At 44.6% G+C, this 25,306-nt stretch overlaps 2 protein-coding genes across 45 annotated transcripts; both read left to right on the forward strand.

Annotated features, from left to right (window-relative positions):
- The first annotated feature begins 2,269 nt into the window (after positions 1 to 2,269).
- LOC126981198 (protein canopy 4-like) lies at positions 2,270 to 9,468 on the forward strand. Of its 3 annotated transcripts, XM_050831997.1 has the most exons (7): positions 2,270 to 2,435; positions 4,114 to 4,343; positions 5,433 to 5,550; positions 6,060 to 6,194; positions 6,549 to 6,633; positions 8,313 to 8,540; positions 8,571 to 9,468. In XM_050831997.1, exons 2-6 carry the CDS (start codon positions 4,232 to 4,234, stop codon positions 8,529 to 8,531), a joined length of 669 nt encoding a protein of 222 aa, XP_050687954.1. In that variant the 5' UTR covers positions 2,270 to 2,435; positions 4,114 to 4,231; the 3' UTR covers positions 8,532 to 8,540; positions 8,571 to 9,468. The 3 variants fall into 3 exon arrangements, with proteins under 3 accessions (XP_050687954.1, XP_050687953.1, XP_050687955.1); XM_050831996.1 differs by having other exon boundaries at positions 8,313 to 9,468; XM_050831998.1 differs by having other exon boundaries at positions 2,277 to 2,435; positions 4,120 to 4,343; positions 8,313 to 9,468.
- Positions 9,469 to 14,017: 4,549 nt separating this feature from the next.
- LOC126981197 (cell division cycle-associated protein 7-like) lies at positions 14,018 to 25,306 on the forward strand. Of its 42 annotated transcripts, none has more exons than XM_050831984.1 (10): positions 14,019 to 14,448; positions 16,778 to 16,883; positions 17,826 to 18,025; positions 18,223 to 18,457; positions 20,518 to 20,786; positions 21,599 to 21,725; positions 22,642 to 23,744; positions 23,895 to 24,034; positions 24,185 to 24,269; positions 24,424 to 25,306. In XM_050831984.1, the coding sequence occupies exons 2-7, from the start codon at positions 16,806 to 16,808 to the stop codon at positions 22,789 to 22,791; spliced, it is 1,059 nt and encodes a 352-aa protein (XP_050687941.1). In that variant the 5' UTR covers positions 14,019 to 14,448; positions 16,778 to 16,805; the 3' UTR covers positions 22,792 to 23,744; positions 23,895 to 24,034; positions 24,185 to 24,269; positions 24,424 to 25,306. The 42 variants fall into 42 exon arrangements, with proteins under 42 accessions (XP_050687918.1, XP_050687941.1, XP_050687949.1 ...); XM_050831992.1 differs by lacking the exon at positions 24,185 to 24,269 and adding an exon at positions 24,270 to 24,338 and having other exon boundaries at positions 22,642 to 23,667; positions 23,816 to 23,965; positions 24,493 to 25,306; XM_050831987.1 differs by lacking the exon at positions 23,895 to 24,034 and adding an exon at positions 23,816 to 23,894 and having other exon boundaries at positions 22,642 to 23,667; positions 24,195 to 24,269.

The following is a 25,306-nucleotide window of genomic DNA, read 5'->3' on the forward strand; positions in this document are numbered from 1 at the left end:
CTCATATGTTTTACTTGCCCCTCAACCCCTTCATCACAGGCACATAAGATAAGATAAACTGGAAGACTTAAATTACAAAGAAAAAATGGAAAAAAAAAAAGTACAGCTGATAACACTGGAGGAGAGAGAGAGAGAGAGACCTGACTACACTATGATAAATAAACTCTTGAATGACTTAGAGGAAACAGATAATAGAATGTGATATACAGATGCTAGAAAAATAGATGAAATAGGGATGCTGGGCAGTTATGTGAGTGAAAAATAGGGAGGTGAGGAGATGAAATAGGGATGCTGAGAGGCTAATTAGGAGATGAAACACAAAATAGGGATGGAAAAGAAAATGTGAAATGAGAATGCTAGAAAAACAGATGAAATTGGAATGCTGGGCAGTTATGTGAGTGAAAAATAGGGAGGGGAAGGAGATGAAATAGGGATTCTGAGAGGCTGAGGAAATGAAACAAATGCAAAATAGGGATGGAAAAGAAGGTAATGTGAAATAGGGATGCCAGAAAAAAAAGAAGAGATGAAATAGGGATGCTGGACAGTTATATGAGGGAATTAGGGAAGGGAAGGAGATGGAATAGGGATTCTGAGAGGCTGAGGAGATGAAACAAATACAAAATAGGGATGGAAAATAAAATGTGCAATAAGGATGTTAGAAAAATAGATGAAATTGGGATGCTGGGCAGTTATTTGAGTGAAAAATAGGGAGGGAAGGAGATGAAATAGGGATTCTGAGAGGCTGAGGAGATGAAACAAATATAAAATAGGGATGGAAAATAAAATGTGAAATAAGAATGTTAGAAAAATAAATGAAATTGGGAAGCTGGGCAGTTGGAAAGGAAAAATAGGGAGGGGAAGGAGATGAAATAGGGAATCTGAGAGGCTGAGGAGATTAAACAAATAAAAAAATAGGGATGGAAAAAAAAGATAATTTGAAATAAGGATGCTAGAAAAATAGATGAGATTGGGATGCCGGGCAGTTATGTGTGTGAAAAATAGGGAGATGAGGAAATGAAATAGGGATCGATGCAGAGAGGTTTAGCAGATGAAACAAATACAAAATAGATAAAATTGGGATGCTGCATGGGCAGTTATGAAAGGGAAATAGGGAGGGTGAGGAGGTGAAATAGGGAATCTGTGAGGCTGAGAAGATGAAATAAGATAAAAAATAGGGATGCTGGAAAAAAGAGAAGGAAAAACAATGATATATAAATATATACAGGAGATAAATAGGGTTGTTGGGAGGGCGATCGAGGAGATGAAATAGGAATGCAACAAGAGGAAATATAATGTTAAATAAGAAATAGGGATAAATATGAAATAGGGCTGCTATGGGTGACTATACATATATTGGAAGGAAATAAGAATTAACATATACGAGGGTGAAATAAAAAAATAGGTTCTGTAGATTTAAAATAGAGAGTGAGATGAAGATGCTGAAGACTGCATGTGCGAGATGAGGCCGGATGCTGAAAGTGAGATGAAGATGATGATAGTGATCGAGATGATGCTGAAGACTGTGAGATGAGGATGCTGAAAGTGAGATGAAGATGATGATAATGAGATGAAGATGCTGAAGAATATAGCTGTGAGATGCTGCATGAGGACTGTACGTGAGATGAGAATGATGAAAGTGAGATGAAGATATATGAAAGTGAAATTAGGATGCTGAGGACTGTGAGATGAAGATATGAAAGTGAAATGATCGAGGATGCTGAGGACTGTGAGATGAGGATGAGGATCGAAAGTGAGATGATCTCGAGGATGGTGAAAGTGAGAAGATTATGAAAGTGAGATATGATCGAGGATATGCTGAGGACTGAGATGATGAGCTAGGATATGCTAATCGAAAGTGAGATGAGGATTCTGAGGACTATATAGTGATCGAGATGAGGATGCTGAATGTGAGATATGAAGATTTTGAAAGTGATCGAGATGAAGGATCGATGCTGTACGTGCAGTTATAAGAGAGAATTTAATGGGGAGGGAGAGGAGATGAAGTAGGGATTGCAAAAGACTGCGGAGATAAAATATGGATGTAAAAGAGAAAGATAATATGTGAAATAAGGCTGCTGGAAAAAAAAGAAAAAAAAAAAAGATGCAGGCCGGATGCTGGGATCGAGGGAAATAGGGAGGGCGATCGAGGAGTTGAAATATATAGCAGTATAGTGGTAGCAGTAGTAGTATAATAGAAGCAGTAGTAGCTAGTAGTAGTAGTAGCAGTAGTAGTAGTAGTAGTAGTAGTAGTAGTAGTAGTAGTAGTAGTAGTATTGTGATAACCAAGACCCAGACCGTTGGAGGGAGGAGGAGTGTCAACACGTCATCTCAACTCAACACGCTCGCGTCCCGCGAACACCCCGTGGCTCTCTCTCCCCCAGGCCGCCCAGACACCCGAGACAAGGCCAACACATGGAACACTAGACAACACACAGGTAGGGAAAGACTATTTACAGCTGGGGTAAGACAGGAGGAGAGCCTGAGGGACCCTTAGCGGCGGCGTGGCCCAGGGCTGGGAATATTGTTTTATACATGTTATATTTTTTTTTATAGTGAAGGGGACGCCGCCCTCCTCCAGGTGGAACATGGTGTCACTGCGCCTGGCCTCGGTGCTCATCTTTGTCTCGTTGGCCCTGGAGCCTCTGGAAGGAAGACTTACGCTAGGGCTGACACATTTGATCTGGCAGGCCGTGGAAGGTTGATGACACAGGGCAGGCACAAGCAGGGAGATAAAGTATTTTTGTGTTATGGGAGCACTTGTTGAAGGGGAGGGCTTGTTGAAGGGCTGACTCACTGGCAGGCCGTGGAAGGCTGATGACATATGGGAAGGTTATGCATTCATGTGTTGTAGGCGGACTTACATAAGGGATGACACACTCTGGCAGGCCGGGGAAGGTTGATGACACAGGGCAGGCATGACACCCCTATGGGAAGGTTAGGCATTCATGTGTTGTAGGAGGACTTGTTGAAGGGTTGACACACTCTGGCAGGCCGTGGAAGGCTGATGACACAGGGCAGGCATGACACCCCTATGGGAAGGTTAGGCATTCATGTGTTGTAGGAGGGCTTGTTGAAGGGCTGACACACTCTGGCAGGCCGGGGAAGGCTGATGACACAGGGCAGGCATGACACCCCTATGGGAAGGTTAGGCATTCATGTGTTGTAGGAGGACTTACATAAGGGCTGACTCACTGGCAGTCTGTGGAAGGTACAAGGACAAGCAAGGAGGTCAGACAACCCCCCATCGTATCTGCTATAAGGTCCGGTTTCTGTGAAAATCAAAACAAAACAAAAAGTCCCAGTTTGTGACAGCCGGCACTTGCACCCAGATATGTCAATTTTTACCCTCCTCCCTCCAGCTGATTTGGCTTTGCTCTTCAAGTGGCTTCAAAGGTCCACATTTTTTTTTACAGCAATGGAAGCAGCTCAAGGGCATAAAAAAAAGGAGACAAAAAAAGCCTGCTAAACGCTGCTCCTAAAAAGATAAAAGTAGTGAGTGTCCTGATTTAGTTGAAAAAGACCCCCTTCCCTTTTACAGCCCTGGGTACACCCCTGACATGGGAGGTTAGGCATTCATGTACTACCATTCCTTATCTTATGCGTTTCTCCTCCTCCTCTTCTCTTCAACATGAAAAATCTCTCTCTCTTTCTCTTCTCTCTTTTTCTATCTTCACTCTTGACTGCTCTTCTGAACTTGCTAACCTCCCCCTCCTCCCCTGCCCCGCCCGACTTTCGACTCTCTCATGCCTCATCCTATGCTCATCCCACCCCTGTTCAAGGGGTTAAGCACCAGCATTTCATCCCTCCTTTCGGTTCATCCCAACAATTGACAATCTTTCTTCATCCTGCTCATCTGTATTTCCTCCTGAATCTTTCAAGAGGGAGGGTATCAGGACACCTCCAGCTCCTCTCCTCCCGAACTGACCTATCTTTTGGATTCTTTTTTTTAGAGCAGCGAAGAGGGCATTTTTTTTTTATTAATGTTTACTTTTTTTGTGCCCTTGAACTGTCTCCTTTGCTGTAAAAAAAAAAAAAAAAAAAAAAAAAAAACCCTAATCTCTCTGTCTTAATCCTTACCTCATGTTTTTCCCTAATTTATTCTTCCTTTGCCAGGTGCAGGAGGTTCAGGGGAGGTGACGAGTGAGAGAGCCAACACACACACAGGCCAGGTGTGCGCCAGGGCCTTGCCAGTACATGAGGTGCCGGTGCTGTGTTCTGCGGGCCGTCCACCATGGAGCTGAGGTTACACTTGTTAGTCCTGGTGTGGATGTGTGTGGGTGCCCTGGCCAAGAAGAACATTGAGGAGGAGGAGTATGGGGTGAGGTACGCCACTGACTGTGAAGGTGAGTGCGAGGGTGACTGAAGATGTGTCTGGTACTTAACCCGTCCGCTGCGATTGGCACGGATTTTGCCTTCACTGGTAGCCTGGTACCTTATAGTCCCAGGTCTTTCTCTGCCTCTGTGGTGGATAGTGGAGTGTTTCCCATGTGGTAGTGGTATGCTGGATATCCCTTCACTGGTAGCCTGGTAACATATAGTCCCAGGTCTTTCTCTGGCTCTGTGGTGGATAGTGGAGTGTTTCCCATGTGGTATTGGTGTGCTGGATGTCCCTTCACTGGTAGCCTGGTACCATATAGTCCCAGGTCTTTCTTTGGCTGGCTCTGTGGTGGATAGTGGAGTGTTTCCCATGTGGTATTGGTATGATGGATATCCCTTCACTGGTAGCCTGGTAACATATAGTCCCAGGTCTTTCTCTGCCTTTGTGATGGATAGTGGAGTGTTTTTCATGTGGTATTAGTATGCTGGATATCCCTTCACTGGTAACCTGGTAACATATAGTCCCAAGTCTTTCTCTGGCTCTGTGGTGGGTAGTGAAGTGTTTCCCATGTGGTATTGGTGTGCTGGATATCCCTTCACTGGTAACCTGGTAACATGTAGTCCCAGGTCTTTCTCTGGCTCTGTGGTGGGTAGTGAAGTGTTTCCCATGTGGTATTGGTGTGCTGGATATCCCCTTCCAAGGTGCAGGACTCTACATTTTTCTTCATTGAATTGTAGCAGCCACTTTTTGTTCCATTCCTGTAGCTTGGTGAGGTCTTCTGCAAGGAAATATGCAGTCAAGGGGTTAAGAATACAAGGGAACTGAAAGGCTTTGTTTGTGGCACTGATGGAAATATATGAAATGTATTGTATTTTTGACTTCACATTCATTTCAACTTGTGTAAAACTACCTGTGTATATATCTATGTACCTGCCCTCTTTGATTGTCTATTTATTTACTCCCAGAGGTAATTATCATGCGGAAGTACCTAGTCATTTTAATCTCAGCCTATCACTTCAAGTAACTCTATGATATGAACCCCTCTCCACGCTCCCTCCTCACTCCCCCCCAACAATCAAGGGCCCTGACTAACTTGAGTGTGTTGTTGCCGCAGTGTGCAAGCTGGTGACCAAGGAGGTGGGTGAGCGTCTGCAGGCCAAGGACTCGTCGGGGGTCATTGAGATGGGCTACAGCATGGATACCAAGAAGAAGAAAACCAAGTACAACAAATCGTAAGCAAGCAGAAGGGTTGTGTCACATAGGGGGGTCAGTCTAGGGAAGGGTTGTGTCACATAGGGGGGTCAGTCTGGGGAAGGGTTGTATCACATAGGGGGGTCAGTCTGGGTCCATCTCTTCACCTATTATGCCAAAAATAAATGATAGGGAAGTTGCATGGGGATGTAAAAATGGTTTCAGGTGAAGTACAGTCATACCGCGGTTTACGAGTTTAATTCATTCTGGAATTGTGCTGCACACCAAAACACTCGTAAACCAAAACGGATTTCCCCATTGAAACTAACGTAACTCCCATTCATGCGTCCCTTATCTCAACAAAATATTATATAAAAATCATTTTACTTGTTGTTTTATCCAGATTTAAAGTAATTTTATCAACAAACAGCAATGATAAATAATATAAAACACAAATCAATGTGTTAGGGTTGTTATGGAGACTCCCTCATCACTCTTTGTTTAGTGTGTGTGGCCAAGCAGCTTCCCTAAGGGGCATGTGTTGTTCCAGGGAGCTGCGCCTGGTGGAGACCCTGGAGGAGGTGTGCCGGGGTATGATGGACTACCGCATCCACAAGGAGCGCACGGACTCCACGCGCTGGGCCAAGAAGATGAGCCAGACCTTCCAGACCCTGCATAACCTGGTGTGAGTGTTGGCAGCAGGACATGCTCTTTAGTATTAGTATTATTAAGCGGAAAAATCCCAGCCTAAGCAGGGCTCGAACCTTCACCTACCAGGCTGTGAAGCCTGGCAGTGCAGAGCTTTAACCACTGAGCTACCAGAGCAGTGTGTGTATGTGTATTTACCTATTTGTAGTATACAGGGCCTGAGCTCAAGCTCGGACAGTCCTGTCTCCCAGTCTATATTTGTCCAACTTTTCCTTCATAATATGGACACTGCTCGCTTCAACAATGTGTGTGTGTGTGTGTGTGTGTGTGTAGTAGTAAGAGTAAAAATAATGTTGTAGTGAGTGCCTACATGTTTGTCTGTGTGTTGCAGGAACAAGGGTGTGAAGGTGGACCTGGGCATCCCCATGGACCTGTGGGACGAGCCCTCTGCGGAAGTGGCACACCTCAAGACACAGGTGAACACAACACTATAGGAGGGGAGGAGGAGGAAGCTGCAGGAGGACAACACTAAGGACACACACAGCCTTACTTTCACTTTAACAACACAGCCTTCCTCTGCCTTAAAAATTCAGCCTTCTCTACCTCAAGAACTATGATTTACACAGCCTTCCTCCCCTTGTCCTGCCTTCTCTGCCTCAAGAACACAGCCCTCCTTCCCCATAAGAACACAGCTTGACACACCCTTCTCTACCTTACTCAAGAACACAGCCTAACACAGCCTTCTCTACCTTACTCAAGAACACAGCCTAACACAGCCTTCTCTACCTTACTCAAGAACACAGCCTAACACACCCATCTCTACCTTACTCAAGAACACAGCCTAACACACCCATCTCTACCTTACTCAAGAACACAGCCTAACACACCCTTCTCTACCTTACTCAAGAACACAGCCTAACACACCCTTCTCTACCTTACTCAAGAACACAGCCTAACACAGCCTTCTCTACCTTACTCAAGAACACAGCCTAACACACCCTTCTCTACCTTACTCAAGAACACAGCCTAACACAGCCTCACCGTTAACCCAGTGTTAGTGGTAATGGTAGCCCTTCTAAGCGAGAAAAATGACAAAAAATCATCACTCACACAAACCATTTCATAATATATATCAACGAATTTGTGATCAGTTTATGCATCATCTGTTCTGGGGGGTTTATATCATGGGAAAAATTTGGCTCGTCGCTGGTACATGGTAAAGCCGCAAATTTGGCCCGTTGCTGGTACACGGTAAAGCCACAAATTTGGCCCGTTGCTGGTACACGGTAAAGCCACAAATTTGGCCCGTCGCTGGTACACGGTAAAGCCACAAATTTGGCCCATCACTGGTACACGGTAAAGCCACAAATTTGGCCCGTCACTGGTACACGATAAAACCACAAATTTGGCCCATCACTGGTACACGGTAAAGCCACAAATTTGGCCCGTCACTGCTACTGGGTTAAATAAATAAACAATGCCTTTTCAATAACTACGTAAACACAGGCTAACACAACCTTCTCTTCCTTTCCCAAGAACACAGTCTAACCTAACCTCCCTGTGAATACATAAACAATCCCTTCCCTGTAAATACTTAAACACAGGCTAACACAACCTTCTCTACCTTACCCAAGAACACAGCCTAACCTAACCTCCCTGTGAATACATAAACAATGCCTTCCCTATAAATACTTAAACACAGGCTAACACAACCTTCTCTACTTTACCTAAGAACACAGCCTAACCTAACCTCCTTGTGAATACATAAACAATGCCTTCCCTATAAATACATCAACAATGCCTTCCCTATAAATAAATAAACACACCTTTCTCCATAGATACATCAACACACCTTTCTCTCTCTCCCTTAACCCGTCCGCTGCGATTGGCACGAATTTCGCCTTCACTGGTAGCCTGGTAACATATGCTCCTGGTCTTTCTCTGCCTCCGTGGTGTGTAGTGGAGTGTTTCCCATGTGATATTGGTGTGCTGGATTTCCCCTCCCAAGATGCATGACCTCACATTTTTCTTCACTAAATTGGAGCAGCCACTTTTTGTTGCACTCCTGCAGCTTGATGATGTCTTTTTGTAGGAAATCTGCATCCAAGGGGTTAACAGCACATCTTAACCCAATCAAACTTCCTTCCTCCTGCAGTGTGAGGGCTTCGTGGAGGACAACGAGGAGGTCATCAGCGACTGGTACTTTGGGGACCAGGGCGACACGCTGCAGGAGGCGGTGTGCTCCCAGGTGCTGCGGGAACGCCAGTGCCTCACCGAGCCCTACGGGGAGGATGTCAAGTCTCCCCCGTCGCCCAAGGGTCAGGGTGCCAAGGGGGACTCTGCCCGGACTGCCTCGGAGAAGGATGAGTTCTAGTGACCGTGGGTGTGAAGGGATGTGTTTGTGTGTGTGAAGGGATGTGTTTGTGTGTGTGAAGGGATGTGTTTGTATGTGTGAAGGGATGTGTTTGTATGTGTGAAGGGATGTGTTTGTGTGTGAGGGGATGTGTTTGTGTGTGTGTGTGTGTGTGTGTGTGTGAGAAAGAAAGAAAAATGGAGAGAAGTGAAGAGATTGGATAGGATGGGATACGAAGAGAAGGGAAGGAAAGGAAAGAGAGAGAAGGGAAGAGAGAGAGAGAGAGAGAGAGAGAGCAAGGTCATAAAGCAGCATTAGGTTTTATACTGTCAATGTTTTCTTATATGTATAGTTTGCAAGTGTCTTTAAAATCATTCATTGCTCATCATGGGAAGGCAGATTAATGATAATGGTAATGATAAGGAGGAGGAGGAGGAGGAGGAGGAAAAGATATACTAGTGTTTGTGTGTGTGTGTGTGTGTGTTACCAATGGATGCTGTTACAAGGTGCCACAAATACAGATAGATAGAAAGATAGATTAGTTGATTGATAGAGAGATAGACAGATAGTTACATCGATAAACTGATAGATAATTTTACTGTCTACCAAGATGCATGGAAAGAATAAGTTACATAAATATCTCTCATGTGGACCAGAATTTTGTAATACTCAATAACTGACAAAAGTATCAAGTGTGTCTAGAGTCTGCTTCTGTCCTTTTTCTTCTCCTAAAAAAGTCTTCTTTACTTTAAAATGCTACACTCTTTATATACTATGTTCAGAGTAAGGATGTCTTGCTACACTTTTGACAAACTAAAGTCAGAGTGAGGACGTACCTTATGAATGCTGCACTCTTGACCTGTTCCCGTCAGAGTGAGGATCTAAGAATAAAATGCTACACCTTCCTTTAAAATAAAAGATGAGAATTAGCTAAATAAAATGCTTCACTTTACTTTAAGAGGTGAGAATTAATTTCAATGCAACTCCATAAAATGATTTTGGGCACTACAATAAAAGTGAGCCTGCTATCATTAGCAAAAACTTGATTAGTTCTAATCTAGATCTCAGATTTAGAACAACTCTAAATAATTCATATTCCTCAAATTGTTCATTGCAATTTTAAAATGCAATCTTCTGTGGGGAGTGTGTTAGGAATTAAGGGTTGTCCAGGAGGTGAAGGTAATCCGGGAGCGAAGCGGAGCATCCGAAATTAGCAGTTGCTATTCGAATTCACTTCAAACCATGAAAGAATGTTCTAGAATGTCCCGTGAGAGACAAGGCCAGCTCTAGCTCGCCACGCGCTCAGTGAGCTGTGAGCCTCCACCATGGTAACACCGCAGTACATGCACACTGCTGTAGAACACGCGAGCAACGTGCCATCTACTTACTACCTCTACATTACTACAGGCCGGCACACCTTACCCGACACACTTCAGACCAACCTATTCTGAAAACCCTACAACAGTGGTTCCCATCCTTTTTTCAGGCGACCCTAATTATGCACCTCTAGACATGACCGCGACCCCACTAGTTTAGTTGTATATGTGTTATTATAATATAACAACACCATTTTTTTATTTTGAGGTCTTGGTGACCCCAGGAAAAACGCATGGCGACCTCACTTGGGGTCGCGACCCCAAGGTTGGATAAGGAGGCCCTACAACCATAAGTATTACCAGTATCTCGTACCTTTGGGCCCATAGGAGAAGGGTTATTGGGTAATTTTTGGGAGGAAGGATCTGGTAACAACACAGGTGAGTCGGTGTGTGTGATTCAGGCCTTACAAGTGTGTGTTGCGAACAATAAATTCGCAATAATTCATGATTCGTTCTGTGAAACCCATTTTATTTTTTCACAAAGCTTGCTTGTGGTCGGTTGCAAAGAACTCAGCACTCCAGAAATCCCTACAATTATGGAGGATCCTCCATTGAGTCCTAACGAGGATGTGATCAGTCTCCTTGGCCACACTGCCACCATTACTGTACCGAATCCAGCACCGAGGCTCGAGTCATTGGAACTTGGAACCAGCAGTCCTCAGCCTTCTGGACTTTGCAAAGTTCAGAAGGAAATAGCTGTTTACGTTTCTGGTGCCAGAGCAATGGAGACTAGCACGTACATAACTCGTAGCCAGCTCTCTCTGCGCCAGTAGATGCATTAAAGTCACCCAAGATAATTGGTGTGTCGCACGGGGGGCACTGGTCGACTATAGAGTTAAACTTAGCATAGAACATGTCTTTCTCCTCAAGTTCATACATCTCAGTAGGAGTGTACGTTCACTGCAATAAGAGATATGAAACCGAAGGTGTGCTTCAACCTCACCAGCATCATACGCTCGGCAACTAGACTCAGAGTAACCCCAACGACAGAGGACTGCAGTCAGTCTGAAATTGCTATAACTACTGCTTTGAAATAGGCACCATCGCTCTGGCCTGACCATGGAGTAATAGGTATAACCCCCATTACTTATCACTCCACTGTCAGGTGTCCGCATCTTAGAGCCCCATTAATTAAGTCCACTCTCAGACTCCTCTCAGGCTCTTTGATGCTAATACTTAATTACATCTGTTGATCGCTAAATTCATTTCTGGTGCAAAAATTCACATATTAAGAAATCATTAAGTACCCAAGCTTAAGCCCCGTTCACACTGTGCCGACTCTGGGCCACGACTACCCACGACTCTAGGGTACACGAGGTGTTGGGTGTTGATGTGAAAGGGTCGGGCATGTCTTGAAAGAGGCTTGAGACTGTTGCCGAATGCTGCGCCGACGTCGTGACGCGAGTCTGAAGTCGTGAGGGTTTGCACGACATGCTGGCAACTAGTTGGCCGAATGTCCCACACAGACGGCAAGACACCAAGACGCCAAGACCCCCCCCCCCCCCCCTTCTTGGAGCGTGGGAACCAACTTGTCAAATGGAAAAGTCGCTGGGTTGTCGTGGCCCAGAGTCGGCACAGTGTGAACGGGGCTTAACTGTCTCTCATTGAATTGTGAGTTGGAAAACCTCCAACCCACAAAACACTGTCCTGATGTAAGCAGGTCAAAAAATAAATTGGAAAGAAGTCCATTGCAGTTACTGCGAGTTACAACAGCATGAGGAAAGTATCCCTATACCTGCCAACATTTTTTTTCATGAAATATTCTTTTGCAATAAATTGTTTTTATGTAGTGTTCATGTATAATGAGAATGTAGTGTACTTTTGCAAATAGGTTTGTTTAATGTTGCAAATGTGTTTGTTTGAAAGTGACGTTTGTATGTGTGTTGTAGTTGTAGATGCTGAAGGGTACAGGCTGAGGGGACGCCGTGTCTTGGGAGAAGCCTGGAGGAGGCGACTGAGAGGAAGTGTCTGATTACTCGTGTCCGCATGCCTGCGCCTGTATCCTGTGTACCGCATATCTCTGTCACGTATCCCGTGTGACTTAGTAAATTCAAGAAAACCCAGCTGGTGTGTCTAAGGAATTCCTTTTCCTATGCCTTGGTGTTGTGTGTGTGAGGCGGCCAGCCAGCCACTTGTTCTGCTCACCATTATCTGCTGCCCACGGTGTTGTAGAGGTCGGTGTTTGTGATGGAGCCTGGCAGGGCGGCCATCCAGTGGGCAGGTTTCGTTGCAAGATTATTGTCATCATTCTCTCAACGAAAGTGAAAAATACTTTTTTTTTCTCAGTAGCCATTTAATCAAATAAAACGTATGAGATATCATGCTACCTTTCATGGAATCTACAGTGAGTTAAACTCAAGTCCTACTCAATAAATACTATGACTCATTTATATATTAAGTAATACTGCAAAGTTACCTTATATAGGCAAACTAGGTTTAGCCTATTAGCATAAGGATGTAAGTTTGTCATCAATAACTTCAACATGGAATTGTGCCTCAAGCCAATCACTAACCCATTTACTGCAACCTGGAAATGTGAGAAAATATTGCTGCATTGTACAATGAGAAAATATTGCTGCACTGTACAATGAGAAAATATTGCTGCACTGTATGGCATAACACGATTGAAAATCATTAGTATTCTATAGCTTTTGCCTGTGTAGAAACATCACCTACTTTAATCTTAAGTTGTAGCCATGTATCCATCTGTCAATCTCTACCATCATATGCATTCAGAGCTTCACTAGAAGGAATGGCCATGGCAGAGTCTTTATCTTCTCTAGTTTGTACATTATATTTATTCCTATTTCTGCTATCACTCCAACATCTTTTTAATAAGGATTAAAATTCTTTACAAGGCCACATCTCCCTTGATCCTATGCAGTTGCCTTTATCTCATTCTCCCCCATTTTCCTCTGATGGGTAGTCTGTTTGTTTGAATAGCATTAACTACCTATACTTCCTGCACCTTTGCTATCAATGCAAATATTCATTACCCTTTCCATTCATAGTCTACATTAAAAGGCACCACTCTGACAACTCAAAGGGATATATACTAAGATTTAACAACAAATATTTAAACAGTGACCTATTTCAGTGAGCTTCACTGCATACCACTGCATCTACCATACATGGGTTCATGTTCTTGTACTGAACAAGACCAAGTTCACAGTTTTTGTAGTGGACTGATTTGGCAAAACAAATATTCACATTACCTTACATGTGATTCTCAATACTTAAACCCTTGGAAGTAACATTTATAAGGACTGAAGATTTTGGGTTGTAAGTATTAATACAGTAGTATATAATTGGCTCATTATTAATTAAAATAAAATTTTCATATGTACTGTCTCTTCTTGCCATAAGTCTTGATGCTGGTGTGTGCCCATGATTAGCTATTTCATGGATAACTTTTCATCATAACAACACCGCCCATATTTCTTAGGGAGGAAGCCCCCCCCAACACTTGCGCCATGCGCGACTAACATAATAAATAGTTCAGAGAAAAGAGAAGGAAATATTGCCCCTTAAGTGCCCTAGTTCAAACATTCATGCAACTTTTAAGAACAGTCACCTTACACCCTGATGGCATCAGACTCATTATCTACAATTATTGAATAACCCTTCGATCAACAAGGAGTGTTACCTTGGTTTTCATAGCTCTAAAAATATACAGTGCCCTCTCGAGTTTCGCGATCCTCGAGTTTCGCGGTTAGTCCTGAATTCTTACCATCCCGACTTTCGCGCATTATCACCCCGAGGTTCGCGCTGCTTTGACATGTACGGGTCACATCTACGTCATCTACCATCGGCGTCACGCACGACCCCCCCCTTGTTGTGCTTTCCTTCCTACCATTGTATCATTTTAGTTTCATGGTGCTACCTACACATGTACTAATAGTTGTATAATCACACACTGTCCTGCCTGGGGGTTGGGATGGCATGTTCCTCCCTTCTCCCTTGCTGTTTACCTGCAACAATAAACTATCAATCAATCAATCAATCTGTTCTCAAGGTAACTCATCAGATAATCCAGCGCGCCACCCTCAATTCCAGTATTCTTGCAATCCTGAAGCAATGACTGCTCCACCGTGTCAAACGCAGTAGTAGCAGTAGTACACCTGACCTGAGTAGTCTGCATAGATAAGTCATTCAAAAGGATAAAGATAAATTTACACACACAAATCTTCCCCACATAAGCAAAACAGACCCAGGAAGAAGATAGCAATTAAAAATTTTGCCCCCGCGCCATCTTTAAAAGTCCAATATTTACACGAAAAACGCGGGAAGGAAGGAAGGGCACCGCCACACTCACCTCCACCTACACAGCCTCCTTATTTTCCTTGTTTTCCTTGCTTAATATTGTGTGTGCGTGGCTGGGACTCACTTATGCCACTGCCATTACACCGTTGAGGAGGTGGAGAACATAATAACAGTCAAATAGGAGGAGATTATCGAGTATTTGAAGGAAGAAGAGGAGGAGAAGGAGGAGGCTCAGAGTGTGCAAGTGAATCCCAAACAAGTTTCCAGCAACCTTTTACGAATATTGTCTCCCCTATAAGGTAAATAGTGCTTATATGTCGACTCTTTAGTACTTATGAGGCCATTTGAAAGGTAGGGGACGTTGCATTAGTATATAAGAAGAAATTATTGAGTGTTTTGAAGAAAGGAAGGGGAGAGAAAAGTGTTCGTAAATCCCTAACAAGTTTTTACCCTGATTTTCTTCCTCCAAGGTAAATATAGTGTCTGTATAGTTCTAATTCACTACCATAAGACATTAACAAGGTAGGGGACGTTGTATTAGTATATAAGAAGAAATTATTGAGTGTTTTGAAGAAAGGAAGGGGAGAGAAAAGTGTTCGTAAATTCCTAACAAGTTTTTACCCTGATTTTCTTCCTCCAAGGTAAATATAGTGTCTGTATAGTTCTAATTCACTACCATAAGACATTAACAAGGTAGGGGACGTTGTATTAGTATATAAGAAGAAATTATTGAGTGTTTTAAGAAAGGAAGGGGAGAGAAGTGTGTTCGTAAATTCCAAACAAGTTTTCAAGTTTTTACCATGATTTTCTTCCTCCAAGGTAAATATAGTGTCTGTATAGTTCTAATTTACTACCATAAGACATTAACAAGGTAGGGGACATTGCATTAGTAAATAAGAAGAAACTATTGAGTATTTTTATAAAAGAAGAGGAAGGTTAAGTTTTTACCCTGATTTTTTTCCTCCAAGGTAAATATAGTGTCTGTATAGTTCTAATTCACTACCATAAGACGTTAACAAGGTAGGGGACGTTGTATTAGTATATAAGAAGAAATTATTGAGTGTTTTGAAGAAAGGAAGGGGAGAGAAAAGTGTTCGTAAATCCCTAACAAGTTTTTACCCTGATTTTCTTCCTCCAAGGTAAATAAAGTGTCTGTATAGTTCTAATTCACTACCATAAGGCCATTAACAAGGTAGGGGACGTTGCATTAGTAAATAAGAAGAAATTATCGAGCATTTGAAAGGAGAAGAGGAGGAGGAGAGAGAAGAGCAACATGTTTTTACCAATAGTTTCTTCCTCCAAGGTAAATATAGTGTCTGTATAGTTCTAATTCTCTACCATAAGGCCATTAACAAGGTAGGAGACATTGCATTAGTATATAAGAAGAGACTATCGAGTATTTCCACTAAAGAAGAGGAGGAGCAGCAGGGAGCAGAGAGGAGGAACATGTTTGAACCTCCAACTAGTTTTTAAGGATATAGTCTCTCTGAAAAGAAATATAGTGTTTGTGTGGCTAGGATTTACTGTGTGCCATGAATAAGGTAGGGAACATTGCATTAGTATATAAGAAGAGATTATCGAGTATTTCCGCTAAAGAAGAGGAGGAGGAGGAAGCTGTGCAGGGGAAGAGTGTAAGAAAGGCTTTATCTCTTTTCTTGGTTTTCCTCCTCTTTTCCAATGTTTTTCCTCCCCTTATCCTCTCTTTTTCCAATGTTTTTCCTCCCCTTATCTTCTTTTTTCCAATGTTTTTCCTCCCCTTATCTTCTTTTTTCCAATGTTTTTCCTCCCCTTATCTTCTCTTTTCCAATGTTTTTCCTCCCCTTATCCTCTCTTTTTCCAATGTTTTTCCTCCCCTTATCTTCTTTTTTCCAATGTTTTTCCTCCCCTTATCTTCTTTTTTCAAATATTTTTCCTCCCCTTATCTTCTCTTTTCCAATGTTTTTCCTCCCCTTATCTTCTCTTTCCTCCTCTTTTCCAATGTTTTTCCTCCCCTTATCTTCTCTTTCCTCCTCTTTTCCAATGTTTTTCCTCCTCTTTTCCAATGTTTTTCCTCCCCTTATCTTCTCTTTCCTCCTCTTTTCCAGTGTTTTTCCTCCCCTTATCTTCTCTTTCCTCCTCTTTTCCAACGTTTTCCCTCCCCTTATCTTCTCTTTCCTCCTCTTTTCCAGTGTTTTTCCTCCCCTTATTTTCTCTTTCCTCTTCTTTTCCAATGTTTTCCTCCCCTTATCTTCTCTTTCCTCCTCTTTTACAATGTTTTTCCTCCCCATATTTTCTCTTTCCTCCTCTTTTACAATGTTTTTCCTCCCTATATTTTCTCTTTCCTCCTCTTTTCCAAGGTTTCCTTCTTTTTCCTCCCCCTTTCCTTTTTCTCCTTTCCAGTGGTTTTCCTCCCCTTTTCTTCTCTCTCCTATGGTTTTCCTTTCCTTTCCTCTTGTTTACTATGATTTTCCTCCTTTTTCTACTGCTCCTACAGTACTACTACTACTACTACTACTACTACTACTACTACTACGACCACCACCACCACCACTACTTCCACTTCCATTCTGGGTACAAAGCAGTGTGTTCAACTTACCGAGACCACCACCCCAAAGCCTCTCTATCTCAACACTCCCACCGTGTCCTCAGGTAGAGCGAGACAGTCAGCGCCGCCAAGATGATGATGCTGCGGCCACAAGACCTCAGCGAGTTTGAGCTGCTGAGGGAACAGAACATACAGAAGAGGAAACAGATGGTAAGGATGCAAACTGTCGCACGTGTTAACAGCCCTCAGACGGCAACAGTATTTGAAGAGTAGCTCCCCCAAGATGAATGGTCCACATAAATATAGTTACACCACATAATCGATGTTTTAACTATCGGCTGTATATAGATTCTACGGCAACTGTCTGGAAGTGTTGTTATATTTCTGCCACACTGAATTTTGGACAGTCTGTGTAGAGTTTCATTGCCGTCTATTAGTTGCCTGGTAATGAGGAGGAAGGACATGATAGAGAGAGTTAAAAGGCAGTAATTGAGTAAGGTAGAGAGAGAGAGAAAGGACAGTAATTGCGAGAGAAGTGGAAGGAATTAGTAAGGATCAAGACTTTTTCTTTATCTCACATGTATTAATAGTAGCCTGGTAATGAGGAGGAAGAACATGATAGAGAGAGTTAAAAGGCAGTAATTGAGTAAGGTAGAGAGAGAGAAAGGACAGTAATTGAGAGAGAAGTGGAAGGAATTAGTAAGGATCAAGAATTTTTCTTTATCTCACATGTATTAATAGTAGCCTGGTAATGAGGAGGAAGGACATGATAGAGAGTTAAAAGGCAGTAATTGAGTAAGGTAGAGAGAGAGAAAGGACAGTAAATGAGAGAGAAGTAGAAGGAATTAGTAAGCATAAGACTCACACAAACCATTTCATAATATATGTCAAATCATTTGTGATTAGTTTTTGTATCATTTATTTTGGCGGGTCTATATCATGGTACAAATTTGGCCTGTCACTGCTACATGGTAAAGTCACAAATTTGGCCCATTGCTGCTACTGGGTTAATACATAGTAGCCTGTAAATAAGGAGAATGAAGTTGATTGAGTTGGTTAGAAGGTGGTACTTGAACAGAACGGGTCAAAAGATAAAGGATGAGGAGGGGGTTATACTAATGTTCCTTCCTCTCCCTTCCTCCCCCCACACAGATGGATGCCCTGATGAAGGACTTCCAGGAGTTCAAGGCCAGCGTGGCGCCCCCCAAGCCGGCCATCCAGGAGGTGCAGCGGCCGCCCAGGAAGCAGCAGCAGCGGAGGCGGTGCAGCGAGGGATGGGCACCGCGCAGACACACTCGCAGCCACAGCGCCGGACACAGGTTCATGCCGTACACCTCGCCGCCAAAGACAAGGTGAGATTTTTAATTATCTATTCATATATTTATTTATTTTATTTGTAGTTTCCTTTTATCTCTGTGTGGTGTTCTTATATCCTTTTGCTACACTACTGTCCAACTTCCTAATGCAAGAGTTAACCAGTCCATATATACTTTCATCCCTTGCTTTGTTTACCCCAACCGTCACTCCGCCAACCACTCCCCTTCCGCAGGAGCCAGAAGGAGCGCCCCCTCACCCCGCAGGAGGAGTGGGAGCGGCTCATCCAGGACGATGACGTCAACCCCTACTGGGTACCCCTGGAGGAGGACGAGGATGAGGAGAACAGGGAGCCGCGCCTTCTCTACGTCAAGTTCCGCTTCCCCGTCCGCCACCACCAAAGCTCTGACGGCGCCCAATCAGACAAGGAGGACGAGGATGAGGACGATGACATTCAGTGCTTTGTGGAGGTGGGTGGTGGTGGTGGTGTTAGATTCTTCCACTTCCACCTTTTCCTATTTTTATGCTTCCACCTCTTTAACTTTTTCCTGCCTCCACTTTTACCTTTTTCCTGCCTCCTCTTCCACTTTTTTCCTGCTTCCATCTCTCGACCTCCACTTTTTTTCCACTCCCATGCTTCCACTTCTAAATTTTTTCCTCCACTACCTCCACCTTTTTCTGCCTCCTCTTCCACTTTTTTCTACTTCCATGGTTCCACTTCTAATTTTTTCCTCCACTACCTCCACCTTTTTCTGCCTCCTCTTCCACTTTTCCTGCTTCCATCTCTCGACCTCCACTTTTTTTTCTACTCCCATGCTTCCACTTCTAATTTTTCCTCCACTACCTCCACCTTTTTCTGCCTCCTCTTCCACTTTTTCACACCTCCATCCCTCGACTTCCACATTTTTCTACTTCCATGCTTCCACCTCCAACTTTTTCCTCCTCTACCTCCACCTTTTCCTGCCTCCTCTTCCACCTTTCCCTGCCTTCAACTCCACTTATTCTGTCTCCATTCTTCTGGTTTTCACATAAATTATTCTCAAAGGCCAATTCTCATGTGTGTTTTTTCATGTTCATGGCTCAGAGGCTTTCTCAAACTACAAGTAACTCTTGATTTATGAGAATATTGTGTCCTTGAAGAGGTCGCGTAAATCAAAAACAGTGTAAATCAAACAAGAGGTAGGTTTGTACCTTTATTGCCTACTGTATCACTCTGACTCCTCTCCCTCTCGTGGTTCCTCCTCTGGCTACCCTTCCCCTCGTGGTAGCACAGCAGCGAGGGTGTTGTTGTTGTTGAGTAGCGTGGCAGCGTGGGTACTGTATTGTTGTTTAAGTGGCGCGCGGGAAGAACTGAGCTCAGCTGTGTGGCCGTGTGAGTCCAGTTGCGTGAGACATCTGGTGGCCACTCCATAAAATATCGCATATAAGTGAAAAAAAACGTGTAAATTAAACATTTATTTGGATTTTGGACCACGCGTTATTTCAAAAACGCGTAAACCAAACTCGCATAAATCGAGAGTTACCTGTACCACCAGGCTCATAAAGCTACCCTCGGAAATGCCCACCACCACCACCACTCCCACAAAGCCTTGGTGAATGTGTATGCTGACGTGTTTACTGGCCCCCACATACCTGCAGTACTGTTTTGGTGTGTGTGTGTGGAAGCATCTTGAGGGAAAGGAGATGAAATAAGATGACAGAAATGAAAAATAAAAGACAGTGACAGAAAACTAAGGAGAAGAATGAAAATAAAAGGGGAGGGGACAGAAACAATACCTGGTGACTTAATGGGTGTAGAGAGGGTGTGAGGAAGTGTAGGAAGGGTGTGAGGAAGAGTAGGAAGGGTGTGAGGAAGAGTAGGAAGGGTGTGAGGAAGTGTAGAAAGGCTGAGGAAGAGTAGAAAAGAGTGTGAGAAGGAGTAGGAAGGGTTTGAGAAAGTGTAGTGAAGGAAGGGGAAGGACACCATAGGAAGAAACTTAACCCAGTAGCAGCGACGGGCCAAATTTGTGGCTTTACCATGTAGCAGCGACGGGCCAGATTTGTGGCTTTACCATGTAGCAGCGACGGGCCAAATTTGTGGCTTTACCGTGTAGCAGCGACGGGCCAAATTTGTGGCTTTACCATGTAGCAGCGACGGGCCAAATTTGTGGCTTTACCGTGTAGCAGCGACGGGCCAAATTTGTGGCTTTACCATGTAGCAGCGACGGGCCAAATTTGTGTCTTTACCGTGTAGCAGCGACGGGCCAAATTTGTGGCTTTACCGTGTTGCAGCGACGGGCCAGATTTGTGGCTTTACCGTGTAGCAGCGATGGGCCAAATTTGTGCCATGATATAACCCCCCCAAAATAGATGATGCATAATCTGATCACAAATGCTTTGATATATATTATGAAATGGTTTGTGTGAGGGGTGATTTTTTCTCATTTTTCTCGCTTGGAGGGACCATTAAGAAACATGATCCCCGCTGCTACCAGGTTAAGGAGGTCTTATTCATTGAGCAATGGAGTTCTTTATGCCATTCCCTCCGCAGGACCTGGACGTTGCCAAGATGCGGCGGGTCACCCAGTACGAGCCGCCCTACACCGGCGAGGCGGCCCGGCGGAGCAGCACGGGGTCCACACGGGGCAGCGAGGGGTCTGGCGGTGGGCGACGGCGGGGCGGCGGCAACCTGACCTTCGACCCCAACGTGAATATTCAAATGCCGGAGGACATCAGTGCCTCGGCCCTGAGGAACGTGGCGGATCGAAGCGGCGGGAAGACTTACAACGCACACATAGGAACCACTTGTCATCAATGCAGGTGTGTGGGGGGGTAGGGGTGATGTGGGGCAGGTATGGGGTCAATGCAGGTGTATATGGGGGGTAGGGGTGGTGGGGGGCAGGTATGGGGCCAATGCAGGTGTGTATGGGGGTAGGGGTGATGGTGGGGGCAGGTATGGGGTCAATGCAGGTGTGTATGGGGGATAGGGGTGATGGTGGGGGCAGGTATGGGTACGATAATATGGTACCGTTGCCCATATGTTCTCTCTATATACATCTATGTAATAATAATAATGATAATAATAATAATAGTAATAATAATAACATTTTTTTCCATCTCGACCTCCACTTTTTTCTACTCGCATGGTTCCACTTCTAATTTTTTCCTCCACTACCTCCACCTTTTTCTGCCTCCTCTTCCACTTTTTCACACCTCCATCCCTCGACTTCCACATTTTTCTACTTCCATGCTTCCACCTCCAACTTTTTCCTCCTCTACCTCCACCTTTTCCTGCCTCCTCTTCCACCTTTCCCTGCCTTCAACTCCACTTATTCCATCTCCATTCTTCTGGTTTTCGCATAAATTATTCTCAAAGGCCAATTCTCATGCGTGTTTTTTCATGTTCGTGGCTCAGAGGATTTCTCAAACTACCACCAGGCTCATAAAATCATCATCATCTTATATGTGCAGAAATAACAATAGTAATGGGCTTTTTTTATTCTCTCGGCACTCTTTTTGTTGCCCTTGAGATGTCTCCTTCGCTGTAAAAAAAAATAAAAAAAATCACAACAGTAACAACACTAGCACCCCATCTCCCCCCCCTCACCCCTCACCCCATCTTCCACCCCCAGACAGAAGACGATGGATACGAAGACGGTGTGCCGCTCAGGGGACTGCTCTGGGGTCCGCGGTATGTTCTGCGGGCCGTGCCTCAAGAACCGGTACGGAGAGGACGTCCGGGAGGCTCTCATGGACGCTGTGAGTGAAGGGGGGGAGGGGAAGAGGGGCAGGACAGGGGGGGAGTGGGTGGGAGTGATGGAGTAGGGATGGGAGTGGTTAGTGTTTTTTTTTTTTTTTTTTAGTAAGGAGGTGGAAGGGAGAGGAGTGTTTGGGGGTAGGGGGGGGGGGGGGATAAAGGGGTGTGGGTACTGCTGGGGAGGTAGGAGTGGGAAAGTGGGGTTTGCGGGGGAAGGGAAGGGTGGGAGGAGTGACTGCCGAGGGGAGTTGGTGACAGAGTGGATAGGGGAGTGTGTTTTGCTGGGGGAGTAAGTAGGGGAGTGGATGTTGCTGGGGAGGTAAGGGTGGGAGGAGTGACTGGGGGAGGGGAGTTGGTGACAGAGTGAATAGGGGAGTGTGTTTTGCCTGGGGAGTAAGTAGGGGAGTGGGTGTTGCTGGGGAGGTAAGGGTGGGAGGAGTGACTGGGGGAGTAGGGTGACAGAGTGGGTAGGGGAGTAAGTTGGGGAGTGGGGTTTACTGGGGAGGGAAGGGGTGGGAGGAGTGACTGCCGAGGGGAGTGGGTGACAGAGTGGATAGGGGAGTGTGTTTTCCCTGGGGAGTAAGTAGGGGAGTGGGTGTTACTGGGGAGGGAAGGGGGTGGGAGGAGTGACTGGGGGAGGGGAGTTGGTGACAGAGTGAATAGGGGAGTGTGTTTTGCCTGGGGAGTAAGTAGGGGAGTGGGTGTTGCTGGGGAGGGAAGGGTGGGAGGAGTGACTGGCGAGGGGAGTGGGGAGTGGATGCCAGGGAAAGGAGGAAGAGGAGTCAGTCAGTCAATCAATACCATCAGAAAATCAATTAAGAAAGAAAGCAAGCAATCAGTTTTAATACCAAATCACACACACACACACACACACACCCCAGCTCTATTTAAACCCCCCTTTCTCCCCCTTCCCCCCAGCGTTGGATGTGCCCCCCCTGCCGTGGCCTATGCAACTGCTCAATCTGCCGCAACCGAAGTGGGAAGGGAGCGACGGGCATCCTTATAAACATCGCTCGGGCTCGCGGCTTCGACAACGTGAAAGACTATTTGGAGAGCCTGACCAAGTAGTGGGGGGTGTGGAAGGGGCTGTGTTTATTCTCTCTCTCTTTCTCTCTGCCTCTGTTTATGTATATGTATCTCCCTGTCTTTCTCTGCCTCTAATTCATTCATTCGCTCTTTTTCTGGGTGATTTTCTGTCTCACTTTCTATGTCTGTGTGTGTGTGTGTGTCTCCCTCTCTATCTCTCTCTTCATCTCATTTTCTCTCTTTCTCTTCTTTCTCTGTCTCTCTCCATCTCATTTTCTCTATCTCGTCATCTCCTTTTCTTTCTGTTTCCTATTCATTCTCTGTGTCTCTGTCCATCTCCTTTTTTTCCTCTCTCTCTGTCTTTCTATCTCCTGTTCTCTCTCTCTCCCTCCCTTCCTCCCTTGCATTCTCTTCTAATTCAAGTTTTTTCAATGTGGTGTTCTGTCACAAGGAAAGTTTTAACATTCTTTTTGGTACAATTTTTACTTCTTTTATCACATTATTCTGCCGTCGAGGTTTTAGTGATATTTGTTTGTGGTTTTATTTTTTATCTTTTGTGCTGTATATATTGTTGAAAAAATGAGTGTTTCTTGCATGTCCCAAAGAGGTATAAATGCTGAGGTATATGGCGGGGATCAGGTGGCAAGATAGGGTGACCAGTGCAGATGTGGCTAACAGATGTGGAGTAGAGGACCTGGAAACAGTGCTCACAAGGGAAAGACTTCGATGGTTTGGACATGTGAAGAGAGTAGGTGAGGATACAGTGCTGGAGAGATTGGAGGTAGAAGGAAGGAGACCAGTTGGTAGACCTAGGAAAACGTGGAGAAGGTGTATACAGGAAGACTTGGCACTGATGGGATTGGATGAGCATCAGGAAGGAAGAGGGAGCTGTTAAACTATCAAAAAGGCGTCCCATAGGTCGTCTGTCCTAGCCACCCTCTCTTGGGACATCAGAGGGAGGAGAGAGGATGTCAGCTCTGTGTAGGTTAGGTAAGGTTAGGTATTATTTCATTCCACAAAGAAAAGGAAGAGGGAGCTGTTAAACTATTAGGAAGGCGTCCCATAGGTTGTCTGTCCTAGCCAGCCTCTCTTGGAACATCAGAGGGGAGAGAGAGGATGTCAGAGCTCTATGTAGGTTAGGTTAGGTTAGGTTTTATTTCATTCCACAAAGAAAAGGAAGAGGGAGCTGTTAAACTATTAGGAAGGCGTCCCATAGGTTGTCTGTCCTAGCCAGCCTCTCTTGGGACATCAGAGGGAGGAGAGAGGATGTCAGAGCTCTGTGTAGGTTAGGTAAGGTTAGGTTTTATTTCATTCCACAAAGAAAAGGAAGAGGGAGCTGTTAAACTATTAGGAAGGCGTCCCATAGGTCGTCTGTCCTAGCCACCCTCTCTTGGGACATCAGAGGGAAGAGAGAGGATGTCAGAGCTCTATGCAGGTTAGGTAAGGTTAGGTTTTATTTCATTCCACAAAGAAAAGGAAGGAAAAGGGAGCTGTTAAACTATTAGGAAGGCGTCCCATAGGTTGTCTGTCCTAGCCAGCCTCTCTTGGAACATCAGAGGGGAGAGAGAGGATGTCAGAGCTCTGTGTAGGTTAGGTTAGGTTAGGTTTTATTTCATTCCACAAAGAAAAGGAAGGAAAAGGGAGCTGTTGAACTGTTAAAAAGGGGTCCCATAGGTTGTCTGCCCTAGCCAGCCTCTCTTGGGACATCAGAGGGAGGAGAGAGGATGTCAGAGCTCTGTGTAGGTTAGGTAAGGTTAGGTTTTATTTCATTCCCCAAAGAAAAGGAAGAAGGAAGGAAGGAGGAGCTGTTAAATTGTTAAAAAGGGGTCACATAGGTTGTCATGGTCATTTTTTTCCTCCTGGGGCATCTACAGAAGGGAGCGTGTTATTGCTATATGTAGGTTAGGTTAGGTTAGGTTTTATTTCATGCCCACAGAGAAGGAGGGAGGTACGTGGGCCGTCTGTCAAGTGAGGGAACAGAGTGCCATTGCTGTATGTTGGTAAGGTTTTATTTGACTCCTAAATAGAGAGAGTGGCATGGTCCGTCCAAGAGTCTCGAGACTGAGGAACTTTTGCAACACGACACTTGTATTGCGTTTTCTGTTGTTCCTTGTCGCCCTAGGTAGTTACGTATTGATTCTATGAGCTGGTTTCACAGTCCAACACAGTGTCTTCGTAACAGCCCGAACCAAACTATAGAATCCCATACAATCCATAATGGGGAGGTCTTCGATGCCACACTAAATACACAAGACTTTTCCCGTATAGTTTCATCAAATTCGTGAACTTGAATACAAACACCAGACACTATACAAGGAAATTTCGAAGCTTTTGGTTTGGGAGCTTACTAACCCATCATGGGGAACTGTGAAACTGGCCCTGTGTTATCCTGACGAAGGCTTTAACTCATTTAAGAATTTGTACATTGCTCAGTTCTGCATTGTGTCACATCACCGTGGACAGAGGCGGAGACGTCAGCACCAGTATGTGTGTGTTGGGACCTGTACATAGGGTTGAGTTGTTCATCCGGTGTGAAATAAAATGTAAATTACTGTTA

Source organism: Eriocheir sinensis, chromosome 47 (assembly GCF_024679095.1).
Source record: "Eriocheir sinensis breed Jianghai 21 chromosome 47, ASM2467909v1, whole genome shotgun sequence".
Classification (NCBI taxonomy): Eukaryota; Metazoa; Arthropoda; class Malacostraca; order Decapoda; family Varunidae; genus Eriocheir; species Eriocheir sinensis.

Excerpts from the sequence above, each read along its gene's own strand:
- LOC126981198 (XM_050831996.1), top strand. The coding sequence starts at position 4,232 with ATGGAGCTGAGGTTACACTTGTTAGTCCTGGTGTGGATGTGTGTGGGT. Across the intron at positions 5,551-6,059 it reads AAAACCAAGTACAACAAATC|GGAGCTGCGCCTGGTGGAGA; the intron begins GTAAGCAAGCAG and ends GTGTTGTTCCAG. Across the intron at positions 6,634-8,312 it reads TGGCACACCTCAAGACACAG|TGTGAGGGCTTCGTGGAGGA; the intron begins GTGAACACAACA and ends TTCCTCCTGCAG.
- LOC126981197 (XM_050831961.1), top strand. The coding sequence starts at position 16,806 with ATGATGATGCTGCGGCCACAAGACCTCAGCGAGTTTGAGCTGCTGAGG. Across the intron at positions 16,884-17,825 it reads TACAGAAGAGGAAACAGATG|ATGGATGCCCTGATGAAGGA; the intron begins GTAAGGATGCAA and ends CCCCCCACACAG. Across the intron at positions 18,458-20,517 it reads ACATTCAGTGCTTTGTGGAG|GACCTGGACGTTGCCAAGAT; the intron begins GTGGGTGGTGGT and ends TTCCCTCCGCAG.